We start from the raw sequence: 16,190 nt of genomic DNA, 5'->3' as shown, positions 1-16,190 counted from the left end.
CACGGCTCGAGTTCCCTGTTGCTCTCTGTGCTCAGGGCTCCTCACTCTCCCAGCTCCCTGCCCACCCCTGCTGCTGCCCCAGCAGGACACAGGGAAAAGCCATTTTTCCCCTCACATGGCTGCTGACAAAGGGCACGTTTCCTCAAGCTCCATGGGAATGCCCTAACGGTGCAGTCATGAGCTGAAACCTCTCCCTCAATCACGGTCACCCATCACACCCCAAGGCTCCATCACACCCCGTTCACAGCCCAGACAGCTCAAACCTGCTGCGTGAGGAACTGCTGTGAGCAGCCCCCAGTCAGGGATTGTCAGAGGGGACAGGAGCTTCGGGTGGTGTAACCACAGTGACGGGGCAGCTCCAGCAGCTAACCAGCTACAGCCACTTCTAGCAGCCCTGTCAAAGAGCTGCAGAGGAGACAAGAGAGCAGCAGCCACATCTCCAGAGTCACCACGGGCAGCCGCTGGCCGGAGGCAGCAGTGTCAGCCTGGAGCCTCAGGCACCCTTGGAGTGGCCCCGTCTCAGATTTGGGGCTGCGGGATCACGGCTCATTTTAATGGCACCACCCCGCCTTCTCTTTCAGTGCAGGGGCCAGGACAGGGGCACACAGCACTCGCTGGGGACAGGGGAGCTCAGGGCGAGCTGGGGAGCAGCTGAGAGGAGAGCAGGCAGCGCAGCATCTCAGCGGGAGCGTGGGGCAGCGCGGCAGAAAAGCTGCCACGCACCTGCAGAGCGCAGCCGAAAAGCAGCTGCCTCTTGCAGGAGCTCAGAGGAAGCTGTTAGGTGCTGCTTGCAGCCGGTACATCGCAGCTTGGCCTTTCTGTTAGAATATGGACTAAACAAGGGACTTTTTTCCCTTTATAAATAGCAACAGCAGAGTTAACTCATGCTGAGGTGCACCAAGCTGATCTGCCTTACTTCCTCATTGACATGCCTGGCTGATTCTGGCAGAAATCAGCAGATTGTTACAGAATGGCAGGAAAATCCCGTGGCAGGTAACGACATGGTGGCAGCTACCTCTGGGAAGACTTAAGCAGTTTATTTCCACTAGAGAAAGTCACAAACGCAAACTGTTTTATTTCAATTGAGAAATTTATTTTCCCCATGTTGAATCGTTCTCACTATTTTATCTCCCATCCATTGTTCTGAATGAGATAAAACCAAGTGTATTTGACAACTGCAGCCCCTCCTACTTTCCAGAAGAGTCTGAGAGGGTTTGCTTGGGCTGAAAACACAGGGATCAGAGCTACTGGGTTTGAGGAGGACAAAGGCAGGGCCCGGGATACAAAAATCAGAGATTAGACTATTAGTGCTTTTCTCCTATTCTAGCTAATCCCAGAAATCATGTTCTAGGGTGAAAAAGTCAAGTAGCAATTTTCCTTTTTGGGCACCATGCTGTGTTTAGCTCAGCCCAGTTTCACCAGCCACAGCAACATTGCTCTCTCTAAAACTGCAGCTCTAAGGCAGCAGTGGGACAGGGCAGCAGAAGGCAGGGCTGCTCCACCTGAGCAAAGCTCACATCCTTGCAGCTGAGCAGGATGGATGGAAGGACCCAGCCTGCTGAGCATGATGTGCTCCATGCCCTCTGTTTTTGTATCTTAGCCTGGCAGGAACAGCACCTCCTCCTTCAAACACTGCTGGGCTTTGTTGTCTTTTCCCCCAGGATAGTCCCAGAGCTCAGGGGAACAGAAACAAGATGGAGAGTCCTGTGCAAAAGCCCAAAATCCAGTCTAAAGGTTGCTCAAGAGCCAGCACAGAGCCAGTCCTTGGAGCTCTGAGGGAAAGCAGCCATCAAATATAAACAGTGAGAGCTGAACATGGGAGGAGAGCATGGCCTGGGGGACCTGTGCTAGAGCTGTCCCATCTCCAAGGTGGATGGTGCCAACCTCTGCACATTCAACAAGGATGTACCCAAAACAGAAGAGCTAGTGAGAGCTGCTGCAAGCCATCAGAAAACACCACACTGCCCTAACCACTGCTTTCTGAAAGGATCTGCAGACTGAGAGCCCAAAGGTACATTCCGCAGCACTTCTACCTCAGCACTGCTTGCAAGGAGGCCAAGTGCCCATGAGCAAAACCCAGCATCACCTGGCATCTGGTGTACCTCAGAGTCCTCAAAGAGCAGATTAAGAGTCCAGTGACTGGGTCCAGCTCTGAGCACAGCCCACAGCAGGAGGGAAAAAAAAGACAAATTGCAGCCTAAAGCAGCCTAAAGCTTCCTCTCAGCAGAATAACCCACCACATGAAACAAATTTCAGCAAGAGCATCACCAAACTACTGTCAACTCCAAAGGAAGTTGGGAGCAGTCATGCTTTAGTGGTGTCATAGGGCTTGGTATCCTTGTGGTAGCAGGCAGGGAACCATCCTTCCCTGCAATTATCTTTAAATCTGTATTTTTGTCAGGCAATCCACTAGCCCATCTTAGAAAATAATAAATCCCACAACAGGGTTGAACTTCTCCCAGTGTCTCCTTAGGTGTGGGTAGAGTAAACCCAAGGAAACACTGAAGGTAGTACCCTTGTTCAGCATCTACCACTTCTATACTTGGTCATTGCCTTTAACTTGGAAAAATCAGAAAGTAAACCTTGACATGAGGGCATTTCCAATCACTTCTTTTTGTTCATTTGCTCTCTTCCTCTACAGTCAACATTCCTCCATAAGGAAAACTTTCCCAGAGCTGCTTCTTGCTTTATTTTTTTTTTTTTTACCAAACATCCTCACCTCTCTAGTGCTTACCTATTCCTCAAGACAGTCAGTGGCAGAAGGGACACTTACCGTCACACCTGCAGGCAGGAAGTCCCCAAGAGCTTGAAACAGCACTCTTGGGCAGAATGCATCTGAAAATGCAGCCTTCCCTTGCAGGAAAATTGTTATAAGGAGTTTAATGCCCTAAACATACGTTTAGGGGAGAGATGCCACTTAACAGGAAGACTTTTGCTACAATTTTTTTGAAAACTGTACAGAACCCCCAAATGTTTTGAGTGACAACATTTATTATTGCTATATAACTCTGCAAGAAATGAGTAACCTACTACAGCAGTACAAAGCTTTATAGAGGCACAAAGTTGTTATAAATTTGGTGCGGACACACATTTACTTTCTCTTAAACACAGACTGAATTTCTGTGGGTGTGAGCGGTGCTGCTGCAGCCTCCAGAGGAAGCCAAAGAGAGACACAGCTCCACACAGGTAACTGTGGGACATGCAGTTCATCCCATGGCCCCTCTCCCATTTCCCTTTGCAGAGGAACAAGTCTGTTATCAGCCTTACATGATGATTAAATTCCTCATCACTCACCGAGGCTGTATCCCTGGAGAACACCACAGGACAGAGCTGGGTGTTCTCAGGGTGCCCAGACAGAGCCCCCACGTATCTGCCTCGTGTGGGAGCTCCCCAGGCTCCGTGGAAAACTCCTTTAACAGCTCGGAGCACACTGGGGCTGCAGCTGGGGCCAGGAAGTGCATTCCAGCTGAGCTTCCCCTGCATCTGCTAACTCATAAAAGAGCCCCTGAGGTAAAGAGCCTGCAGCTGGCATCAGCTCCTCCGGGGTGGGTTGGTTTTGCCCAGTAGCGCTTTAAAAAAACCCCACAACAATGAACAAACAAAAAAATAATAAAGCCATGTGTTTATTCACAATGATCCTAAAAATCGACAAGGAAGTCCAAGGAGCTGTCATTTTTGCTTAGTGCAGTTTGAGTGACTGGGGTCTTTCCACACATTGTGGACACACAGGTTCAGAAAATTCCAGCCCCATCCCTAGAACCCTGGTATTGGAGAGCCTATGCTGCTGTGGGAACGCAGGCAGGGCAGTGCTGCCTGAAGGAATTTAGCAGGAGCAATTATTTCCTTGTGGTGCCTCTTTTGGTATGTGCAGAAGTGCAAAGCACCACTTAAAAACTCACCAGAGGCAAGGAAATTTGCTCAGTGTTAGTGTTTCTTAAATGGCGAAGAAATGAAAAGGGAGAAAAAAAATTCAGTTTGTAAAGGCATAAGGGTAACTAATTTTTTGTCATTTCCATAGCACAGGTCACACTGTGCCACCCACTTGTACTTTCCAAAACTCTTATCAGGTTGAGAAGACAGAGGCTGAACCCAGACAGGAGAAGTAATTCTGACTGCAAGCTATAGAACCTCCAAAGTGAGGTTTGTAACAGAAGCACTTCCACCAGAAGACAACTGCAATAGCAGAACTGAAACATGAAGTTAAGGTACATAAACAGAAACTTCAGAATTACAGGACAAAGCTTTATCCTTTTTGGACTGCTAGAGATATTTTCACTTGTGGGAACTGCAAAACCAGTTAATGACACTGTTACAGGTCACTGTTACTGACACGGAGGTGTGAGAAGTTCAAGAGGAACTTCATGTTATTTTCCAGATGCGACTTCATGCATCACTCCACCAATAAGGGCAGGTCAACTGAAGTTCTCATCCAGTAGAGTGTGAGAGAAAGCCCAGCTTTTGGAAGTACCTGTGCTTATCCTTGCTCATTTTCTCTTAAGTAAAACATTATTTCCAATTCAGTATTCTGGACTTGCTTCAGTCCCAGGGTCTCTGCAGAAGGGTGGGTTTCTCTATCTAATATTTTTCTGGTCAGTGACATAGTGGGTGACAACAGAGGGCTGGGATCCATGTGAAAAGGCCTCTGCTAATCCTGCTCTTTGCTTCAGCCACTCCCCTGCTGTGGCTGAGGGGCTCAGCTCTCTGCACGGGCTGTCACCCGAGTGCCACCACACAGCTCCTCCACCGTGTGGCCGCAGGGTGACACAGACCTGTCCCAGCACCTGCAGCGCCAGGGCAGCCCTTGCCAGGCAACTCAGCATCCAAGAGTCGTGAACAAACACAGCACTGGAATACAGCCATAAATTTCTACAATCATTTTTATTAGTTATGGAAGAATCCCCACTAGTATTTACATAGTGCAAAAAAGCTGTTATTACTCCAAAAAGTACGGTAGACAGAACAGTTATCCTTCATACAGCAAAAAAGAAATGGAACAAACCCCTTCATATTGTATTTTATAATGGTTTTTCTACTACTTTAACCTAAATATTACTATAAATTTTAAGACATTAAAGATTAAACAGCTTTCCTTATTAGAGTCTATTTTAAAAGTAAATTATATGAACTATTGATGAACATTTAGAACGTGGGCTGTGCCAACTGGGTTTCTACTTTCAGCATTACCATTCATTGGTGAGGAAGTTTTGGGTTAGACATTCTCGTGTTTCCTTGTGTGTGGCAGGGTGAACCCCCCAGTTCCTGGTTTCTATGGCTTGTTTCTGCTGGGTTTTGTTCTATTAACAAATTGCCATGTCCAATTTTTAAATGGCTGACACTGAAATCAACTGAACAGTTTCATTAGTTGGCACAACTTCACAAGAAATACTAAGTGACAGTTTCAGCAACAGCAGCTTTTCAAACAATAATACTTTTTTACATACATATTTAAAGTAACATTATTAAAATTTAAGCTTGTGTTAAAGAACTGGACAGAACCACATTGTGTAAGCTCCCACCCACCCATAAAGACACCTCTTAGCTTTACCAGAAGAACACCAACAAGTGCATTACTGAACATTTTCTATAATGAATTTTTAAAACACAGGTCAATACTCTCTGTCACCGTTTAGCTTCAATCCTACAACAGCCTGCACACAACTTAAGCAGATAAACAGGCCACCAATTTAAGCCAGTGGCGCTAACACTCTAAAGTATGTGTGAGCAGGATCAGGGCCTTTGCCTTAATCAGACATTGCTACTTGGTCCAAGTAAGGACTGAAGTTCTTCAGAATTCTTCCCTTTTACAGATTTATAATCCATGTTTTATTATTGACAGAGATACTTAAGAGTATTTATATAAATAGGTTGTATACATAGCCACCTCTATCAGTTTTAAAGATCCCTACCCCTACCACAGATACATTATTTTTGATTTTACCAGATAAAGTAAGTGGTGAAATCATTTCTATAAACAATGCCTTAAGAAAAGTAGATTTGTTTCCCGAATAATTATTTTCACAACAAAAATATCTATACACCTATAACTACAGAAACATCTTTTCATGGGGACAGTAACAACCTGTATAAACTGCACACTTTTACACTGAAATAGAAATTCAACTACTTTTTTAAAAAATCATGGTATTGTAGAACATTTGTATGCTTTCTTCTTAAATTCTGCTGATAATAGAACCAAAATTACCACAGTGAGATACTCTCCTTAAGTGCTTCAAGTGGCAAGGAACTTCCCTAATTTCCGACGCAAATGGATCACTCCCAAAGCAATTGCAATTTCATTCTTACAGTTATTGCTTATTCCCAGCTTATCAAAAAGGAAGCACTAAACCCAGTTTTCTTTACTCAGTTTCAGTTTGCTCCCCTAAGGGTGATCTGCCACGTTTTAAAAAGAAACTAGTTCCTTATTTGCTGGCAAATTGAGAGATAATTATAAGTGCTGTACCACTTTCAAGAACTCTATTAAAGTTGTAGCAAAATTGCAGTTAAATAGTGGGCTGAATATTACAAGACTTCTTTGATAGAAATGTCAGAAAATTTTAAAATGACAGTCCAAGTTCAGAAAGACATATAAAAAGATGCGCCTCTGATGTTAATACTTCAAGATCAAAAGTTATTTGAATCACTGGCACTGAAAAAGCTAAAGGAGAAACTACAAACACCTTTGTTTTTTGATGTTCTGGCTAAGTTTTGCCCTCAATGTATGCACTGATCTCACCTGTGCCGAGATGTGCTTACACATCCAAGGGCAAGTTTTGCCTGTCAGCAGTTCAAACACCTGTCATGTCCTAAAGCAAAAACTCTTAAAACATACAGACAGTAGAAATCTGCCATGGGGGCAGTGAAAGGTTTAACATTCAGGAGGCATCATTCCTTAGTCCTTGTTTTCCTGTGAAATAGGAAAGGCCTGTTCTAACACCTAGGAAGATTACACTAAGGAGCTAAGAACATGACAGAACAGCCAGTTATCACAGCAGCTCTCTACACTGCTTATCTACATAGCATTTGCTATGCCTATAGCTATCAAAGCATTATTTACATAATACACAGTTTCTATTATTGTCATTAGCATCCAAAATCCCAGGGCTAGATGACTTCTAAACCTGGAGTCTTATTTTCCCAGTGCAACTTAAAACACCAGCATCACTACTACTATAAACATTGGTCCCATGTTCCTAAGTGTGGACTGAACACCCAACTCAGCTAATTTCAGTTTCCTGTGGTTTTCAGCCTACCCAGAGGCTTTTCATGCATTTTGATACAAGTGATCAAGAAAAACGAAGTGAAATTAAAAGAAACATGTTTGCTATGAAAGTGTTATTCACGTGAGTTACTCTTTGGCTACCCCTGTGGTGAAGCTCCTGCTGCTGGCAGTTTCAGTATATCCCTTGCCAATACCAAAGATGGAAAACAGACTCCTGATGTGCCAGGTTTAGACACACACTCCATCCTCAGTCTGAAACAAATTCATCACCAGTTAATGCATTTCACTTCAGTGTTCAGGACAGAACACAGAACAATTCTCTAGCAACACGTACATTTCAGGGAGGGAGTATTTTTGTTTCTTTTACCTCAGGACCACTGAAATACTTCCCCAAACTACAGGGCACTTCCTCATTTCCTGGAATAACTACTTTCTTCTCTATCTAGAGGTCAACTCCTAAAGCTCTTACAACTGCAAGAAGAGACAAAGAGGTCAAGTTTTCAGCAGTAGTTCTCAAGATACATCCTGGCCAGGATCACAGCATGAGGGCGAATGCAGAGCTAGCCACCACATCATTCACACTTGCTGTTTAAAGGATTATTCTTGCTTTTTGCAGTGTTATGCAGAATACAAAATGCCAAACAGCATTCCTGAGGTAAGTGACAGGAGAGAGAGGAAGTCATCAGTTTACTAAAAGCCCTGAATAGGGAGTATGGTTAATGAGTCACTTAGTGTGGTTTGGCAGACAGCAACTGCAGAGAGAATGGGGAATTTTTGTTTTCTTTCCTGTTTTGTTTGTTGTTTTTTTTTTTTTTTTCTTTTTTAATGCAATATTTCTACCTTGTAAAGAAAACCTGCAAAACATTAATTACATCCCTCTGGTTTTAAAGTTTTTCTGGAATCAAAGTTATTATAGCTTATTGTAACCATTTCAGCTATCAGCAGCTTTTTAATGATGCATTCACCACGATCAACTAAAAAGCTGCATCTATCTTAGCATAAGAATCACACACAATTTCTCTACTATTTAATTCTCATTAAGATTGCAAATGGCTTTTTCTAGCTTTTCATGAAAGAGAATCAAAATTTTCATTTTACTTCTAGATAGAATTAGAAAGTCATGGCCAAATACACTGACAGGCCTAGTATAACACTATACCACCAACATGAATTGTTGGTACTTGGTCAGTGTTAATGTAGGTTACCTGTTTGAAAATAAGCTTAAGAGTCACAACTTGAAGGAATTTTTCTTAGAACTGGTCAGTTACAAGATGTTTCCTTTTACAAAACATCAAATGAATGCTTACTGACAACTTTTCCACACAGTTTCTAATCTGGGGAATCAATACTGATTAAGAGCTAAGATAGTTTTTAAATCAAAAAAGTAACAGACAGCTACAAAAATATTGTTGTGAATTAAATACAAGTATTAAATGTTTAACAGTGCAAAATGTTGAGATGAAGCATATGGAATAATGGCTGCAACCTTTACAACAGTTAGTTTTAATATAGTTTCTAAAAAGTTCCTGAGTTCCTGCTTATTTTCAGGGCATATAGATGGAATCTGTGTGTTCTTTATTCAAAGAACTGCAGATGGTGGGTTTATGTTGAGTGTTACTTGCGTGCTTATCATTTGTCCATTCCTCCCCATCAGTGATGGGGTCAGCCTGCTCTGAGGTCTCCATTTCTTCCTCTTCACTTTGTTCAGCATTGTCTTCTTCAGCACCACTAAGGGTCTTCCCGAGCTGCAGCGTCTCCATAGTTCTCTGGGTCTCTGAAACCCAAGACTCAATTCTGCTATTAAGCTGAACTTCTACAGAAATTGGTTCATGGGTGTAATCCTCATCATCGTCATCTTCCTCTTCCTCCTCCTCTTCCAGCATTCCTGGCACAAGAGTACTGGTGGTACTGGTCATGGAGGAATTCAAAAGATCTCGGCAGCTGCCATCCAGGGATCCTGTTTCTGTACTCTGCTGTGAGGCCCACTCCAGATTGTCATCTGGTTTCACCTCATCTTTGTCACCTGGGGTGGATTTTCCGTGATTTGTTGCTGAGGTAGTGCCAGTTGTAGCCAGAGGTGGTTGTTTATTAAGAGTGGTTTTTTCCATTTGGCCATTACCAACTTTTTCTGGTACTGCAGCCTTGCACACAGATTCTCTCTCATTTTCAGAGGTCTCTAACCCATCAGATGTTTCCACCATATTTCTCCAGTTTGTTTCTACAAATTTTGAAAGAAGTTGAAGTAGGAAACATTAATTCCTTGCACATAAAAATATTTCTCCTGAGCATGCAACAACAGCCTAAACAGCAAAATGAGCTAATATTAATATTATTCTATGCTTACTAGAAAAATTTCTACTAGAAAAAAAGGGAAAGAAGGGAAAAGGAGACACAATAGAAAGAGCTGTGAATAACTTTGGGTTTTTACAGTACCCTAAAGCAGACATTACAAAGTTGAGAGTTTGTGCCACTTAGTTTCCTGTGTAAACACCAAATGTAGCACTAAGACTAGTCAAAGAGATTAGTCTAAAGTATTAATTAAAAGAAAATTGCCACCATCTTAAGTCATTCATTTAAGGATTTCTCATTTAAGGACTTAAATATAAAATATTTAACTCCTGAAATCAATTTAAGATAGCACAAAAGAATTCACTAAAAAGACAGCATTCTCTTTAATTCATTCTCAGAGCAAAAATAAAAGAGAAGGCTTTTGACTTCTAACAAGTAGTCTCCCTTTTATATTCCTTTTCATCTGGGCTTAAGCAACTGGATAAATGAACTCGCCTTTGCTCACAGTAGAATCCCTCACTGCCATCTCAAGTTTAAAAATGTAAGCTACATTAAAAATGCCCTATCTTCAGAGACCTCATATTTTAGTTCCTGCTGTCATCAGATCTTCCTCAGTCACATGATCAATTCTGTGCTATCAGTTTTAAAACACTTCAATAAAACTGGAGAAGCCCCCTCCACTGATGTTAGATACCTATAACACTTCTGAGGATTAGAAATTACTATTTTCTATATTTTTTCAGGAAAAAAATTACTTATGAAATTAACTGAAAACTAACTGATCTTTTCTTACCCCTGGATATTGTAGAATACTGTGAATTAGGAAGAAGGGTTGCGTCTTTAGCTACATTTCACAACAAACATCTGGAAAACCTCAGCTTCTATTTACAAAGGTAACTTTAAGCTACTTACCATATTCTTTCTCATTGACCTCAGATATGGGTTCAGAAATAACACTACAGAATGAGATAGCACTTGCTGCAGAAGGGTTACGAGAATGACCCATGTGATGCGGGGCCTTCTTGACATTCTTCAAGGCTTCTTCTGCCTGTTCCTGCTCCATTGCAGCCACCATGTCCCTGTAGGCTTTCCTGGCCTCTTCAGTTAGGGATACCAGCTTATTAAACAGATCCTAAGTACAAACAAAGTTTTATCAGCAGTAATTCTTACTAATAGCTTTCACTTTACCTTACTCCTTTCAGTCCAAGGTACACTACATATCAGCCTCAAGATTAACAGCAAATACCTCAACTTTATTAAAGAATTATTTCTTCTCTGTATTAAATAATAAAAAACACCACTCCAGGTTTATGCAACTTTGAGGAGATGGACATACTTTAGGATACTGTTTTTCTTACATTCTTAAGCTTTCCAGAGAATTTCAGATTACAGTTTAAGTCTGTTTAAAATCTACAATGAGATGTTGTGACCAAAGTGTTTCAGCACAGTCTCTCAGTACCATAAAACTGAGATAAAAAAAAAAAAAATCAAAAAAAAGACACCGCAATATAGATCAGGTCAGGGCTATTATCAAAGGTGTATGAGGTGTGCTCCAATGCCAAACCAATTCTTTACTACATAACTGTTTACTCAAGCCACTTCTATGATTGGAATTACTCACCTCAGCACCTGAGTAGTTGAAGATCCCCACAACACTAACAGGAACCAGCTTGTTCACACAGCGGCCAAGAGCCTTGCGGCCGAGAGCAAAGACAAATGGAATTTCTTGCTCCCGTGCCATGGCTATTACATTATAGAGAGCCTCATCTAGTCCACCTTGAAGAAAGCAATTTTAAATAGATATCTAGTCACTTGAAGTCATCACATGGCATGATACAACTCTCTAATCCACTTTAACTGCAATTAGCCAGTAAAACTTCAATACAGACATCAGCAGCTCCTGTGTCCCAGAGGATAACACACAATACATTTCAAGGGTAGTGAATGAGTACAGATGAAGGTGATATTCTATATTCTCTATTAGTCCTGCACACAAACCAGAGTTTCACAGGTCTTTTCTTAAGCAGAGCTTTGCTATTCTCCCATCTCAGGAAGCTTCTGGTTGTGGCAAAACGCTTTAGTTGACTAACCAATAATTCACATTCCTCTTAAGGAATCTTACTAAAAAGCACCCAGAGCTCAGGACTCTCTGAAAGGTGTATTGAACACAGAATGAAGTAACATACAGTAAATTTCAATTCTACAATATCTATTTTTCTTTAAACTTTTCACCCTCATGAACAAGTTTCTTCCAGAACAGAGCAGAAAAGAATAAATGTGGAATGGCAATTACCCAGTTGGAGTCTGGAATGTTACATCACACATAGTAACAAATGCTTCTAACCTCGCTAATTAACAAATTTAATCAGCACAAGAAAACTGAAAAGAGCCAAGTGCACCACTTGTTTTTATCATTTATACCTTTTGACTGAATTTTTTCACAGTTGGGGGATATGATTACACACTTGATCTTGTTTAGTTTCATGTGTTTTGTAACCTCACGTAACCCCATAACGAGTCTCCTCCTTGCTTTAGCTCTCGTGGGATCCTTTTGGTAAATCCGTTCCTGGAAGCTGACAAGCTCTTGCAATAGCAGAGTCACACACTCATCTATTTCTTTACTTAGAACTTGGTTACAGTATCTGTCAATTCAAAACAACATTGACAAGTGTCAGCATTGCTACTTCACAAATATTAGCATAACCAATGTTTCACCCAGCCTTTTTGCACATGAAAATAATTTTACTTCCTCAGAACAGTTATTCTTTTTTACTAAAGTCATTAAAAGGATTTAGAAATCAGACTGGAAACTAAGTTAAAAACACATCCATAAAACATTTCTACTTGTAGTAAAATCCTTTACTTCAAAAAGCCAACAAAAAATAATATTAAAAATACAAACAAATACTGCAATAAGTGCTGCAAGCAATTTTCTTCTACTAATTTAGTACATTACAAAGATACATTAATAAAAAAGCCCTAACACATTAAGAGGTACTATTACAGTCTTTTAAGCATTCCTAAGTATTCCTTCCTTTCCCATTCAAAGCATACACAGCCTTCCTTCAAAAAATATTTTTCAGAGAAGACACCCACCTTGCTTATTTGCTGTGGCAATGAAAGAAAGTCTCAAGTGTTTGTTCATATATACACACATTTGTGTGCAAACACAAGCCATCCATTTAGGGGAAAAAAAAGAAAATACTTGCAGAACCTTCTATTTCTGAAAGGGAAGCTTATGTTCATTAAGCTCTTAAGTCTACTAAATCTACCCACACTTGAAACACACGGGTGACTGAAATGCAAGCCTTAAATTTTTCATAATAAAGCAAAACTCTTACTCTCTGAATCTCTTGCTGTGAATTTTGGTTATTGCAGAAGATGCCATTGGACTGCCTATTCCAGAACTAGCAGGTGAACCCTGTGACACTGGGGTCATGCAGTACGGAGAATTCTGACTTGCTGGAGAAAGTGAAGTATCACTAGGCATACTCAGACCAGTTTCTGAAAGGCAATTTTTAAACATTACAAAATAAAAATACGTTTTTTATGTGAAAGAAACAGAACCACACATTGTGTTATCACTCCCTTACTATGTCCAAATTCCATTTTGAAAACACTAAGCATGATTCTTCCCTCCCCTTCTGAAGGGGTAGGGGAAAGGGGAGAAAACAAACTGAACACATATCCACCCCTCACAGCACAGACTGGATAAATAAGAAATATTTGAATATCTTGAGTTTACTTTGGGAAATTAATAAAACAGAAGAAAAAACCTGTATAAATGTCATTACTTCTTCCAATAATTCCTTACTATTTATATATATATAAAACACTCAACTAACTTATTCCTAGAATGTCTAGGATTTTCCCACTCTAGACAGACAGGTCATTCAGAAGAAAAAATTACGAAGCAGTACATGCAGAATCCTAACAGACACCTCTTTCTCCCACTTCCCCAGACAAGTTGAAGACATTGAAAATTCTCTGGAGTTCCTCAGTTGTACAGGGCTGCTGCTGCAAATTGACAACTCAGAAATTGCAGCTGATTGACATGTTCAACAAACTGGAAAACCCTCTTTACAGTTTGCAACTTCTGTATCTGGAAAACTTTCAGTGTATTCATCATTAAGAAGTACTGTGATCAACATAGCATGGTTGGCAAGAGTCACATTTTGCTTGCTTATCAAAAATACTATCAACTCTGACATGTGGTGGGAACATCCACTTCAGATGATAATCAAAATGCTGTATGGAGATCATGTACTGAGAACCCACAGTGTATTGAGCCTTCCACAACTGAGGGACAGACAAAGCATTTTAGAAGAGGGTTTAAATTGCTAGTATTTCATAAAGTCAAAAAAAAAGCTAAGAGATAACATCTATAAATTGTGTGGCATAAGAAGAGAAATACAAAATATGAAAATAAGCAGATTAGTACAGCTCAGGGGGAGCTGTCTCTAGACAGAGACCAACCTTCCTGAGAGGCCAGCTCCTGAGACTGGTCAGCACTCAAGTTTAAATGAGCCTCCTTCTGTTCATCAGAACCCAGAAGGCTGTGGTCAGCTGATAAACGGCCTTTCTTCTCTTCTCTCTCTTTCAAGATAATCTAGAAACAAAACCAACAGCTGTCAGCATCTGAAAATTAGATCTACCTGTAAATAAAACCATCCCTTTCACTGAACATAACACAAACTTAAGCAAGTTGTTTTGAACCTTCCTATCATGCCAGGATAGAAACCCTGGAAATCATTTCAGTTTCCTTTTTGATCACAAGGAGCATTTCACTGCAGCATTTTTATAGATGGCATACTCAATACTCACACACTTCTACATAAATAGTACTTAAAATAGTACAGCTTCCTATCTGATACATAACATTCACTTATGATCAATTCCTCATCCCCATGCCTGTAAAAGAATACCTTATGCAGGCATACTGCTCATCTTTATGAGCATCTCAATAAAGACAACCCTTTCTATAAAAGAAAGGAAAGTGCAAAGATAAGTAGCCATGGATATACTGGTATTACTATCATTTTTAATAGCAACAACATAAAAGCCTTGAAAACAAAGAAACTTTTCTGAAACAGGTAAATTCCTATAACTCAGATGACAGGCAGGTCAGAAAAAGGCCTGCATTTTTAGGGCTCACTTTTTAATATTTTACCTTCTGATCTCCACATATATACTCTGTGCCTTCTGCACATACCTAATTTATAACTGCATGAATATAGATATATACAAGCAATTAATTATTTCTAAGCTTACTCAAAAATTTTGGGTTTGCTTCAAGTTCTTTTCCCATCTCTATAAAAAGGAGTAAGAAAAACTAAGGTTAGCATACTAAATTGCACTACAGACTAGGAATCAGCCACATGAAAACACTATGGAAGCTTTTCCATGTGTCCTACTGCCTGCAGTTAAAAAAAGAAAACACTTGCAATCTGTATCGAGATACATTTTTATTAACTTCAACTGATTATGTGGATATAAAAGTTATGTTACATGTCTAGATTCAAAGGAGAGGGCATCAGATTAGCAGAACTAGAGGCAGAAGCTCATAATTCCCTTGCCCTGTGCTCATGGCAACTAGTCCTCAACTAAGAAGATAACAGATTTTTTTAATATTATTTTTGAAGTATGAGTGTGGGTCAAAACACTCCAAGGTTGCACGTTTACCTTTTTAAGTGCTGTAGGGCGTTTCAGTTTTGCAATCTCTCTCTCTTTTCCTCTTTTCACTTTTGGGGCAGTCGAATCCAAAGGATTAAGGCAACCCATAGAGGGCTGTCCCTTTGTTAAGGACTTTCTGCTGGCAGATTCTTTGGTATGAAAGGGAGCAGCACTGCCAACTAAATACAAGATAGATATTAGTTTCACCAAAAGACATGTCAGCTTTATTTCAACACTGTTTTCAGAATTTCCACTGATGAATTCTCTAAGCAGATTTTCCTTCCTTGGAAAAAAAAGCAGTTCATAATGACAGGAAAATTACATCATCAGACATTGTTGCTTCCAGATGGTTTTAAGCTTTCTTCAACTTTGCCTCATGTTTTGGGAAACTGTGGATTCCAGGAATTATTTTAATAAATGGTAAGGGGTCTCTCTCAAAAGACTACATTCAGCTTTATTAGTTAGATGACTATGGTAAGATAAATTGCAAATATTTATCCAAATGTTGATTTTCAGTTGTAAAAGACTTGAATAGCTGACAGGACAAAACAGATGAGAGAGTGCAGCATGTAGTTAAGTGGATCTTTTGCCAGGAAGAATAAAACAAGTGCTGTCTCCAATGGAAATGCCAACAGTTCTTTGCTGAGCTTTGTTTGATATAACCTTGCCAACTTGAATTAATGTTTGAACACTGCTGAAACTCAAAGCAGGTAAAGGAACCAACACACCAGAAAGAAAATGGTAACTATGTGCATAATGATGGACTCCAGGCTACATACAAGAGCTTAGGAATCAGATTGGCAGGGTTATAATAAGTAATTACAAAAATGTCAATTCTGCATTTGGCAGCAAGTATTAAAAAAGCTAATTTAATGTTGTGTTGATACAGACATAGCAAAAAAGCATAATTAAGCCACTGTATACATTAATGATGGAACTATAACCTAATCTGTGTATGTCTGATCTTATTTTTAAAAGGATACAGTAGAGCTACACAAAAGTACAGAAA

At 40.3% G+C, this 16,190-nt stretch overlaps 1 protein-coding gene across 2 annotated transcripts in view; it reads right to left on the bottom strand.

Moving 5' to 3' along the window:
- Positions 1-4,859: 4,859 nt before the first annotated feature.
- SECISBP2L (SECIS binding protein 2 like) overlaps positions 4,860-16,190 on the bottom strand; it is a 28,150-nt gene continuing 16,819 nt past the window's right edge. For both annotated transcript variants that reach the window (XM_041468854.1, XM_041468855.1), the window contains exons 12-18: positions 15,191-15,360; positions 13,985-14,117; positions 12,850-13,012; positions 11,930-12,150; positions 11,130-11,284; positions 10,421-10,640; positions 4,860-9,437 (exon numbers count right to left, since the gene is read on the bottom strand). In XM_041468854.1, the coding sequence (XP_041324788.1) occupies positions 8,764-9,437; positions 10,421-10,640; positions 11,130-11,284; positions 11,930-12,150; positions 12,850-13,012; positions 13,985-14,117; positions 15,191-15,360 (1,736 nt within the window). In that variant the 3' untranslated portion in view covers positions 4,860-8,763. The remainder of the gene's footprint in view (positions 9,438-10,420; positions 10,641-11,129; positions 11,285-11,929; positions 12,151-12,849; positions 13,013-13,984; positions 14,118-15,190; positions 15,361-16,190) is intronic.

This window comes from Pyrgilauda ruficollis, unplaced genomic scaffold (assembly GCF_017590135.1).
Source record: "Pyrgilauda ruficollis isolate IOZ18807 unplaced genomic scaffold, ASM1759013v1 scaffold23, whole genome shotgun sequence".
Taxonomy (NCBI): Eukaryota; Metazoa; Chordata; class Aves; order Passeriformes; family Passeridae; genus Pyrgilauda; species Pyrgilauda ruficollis.
The sequence above is the reverse complement of the archived record's forward strand: the minus strand, read 5'-3'. Positions and strand labels throughout refer to the sequence as shown.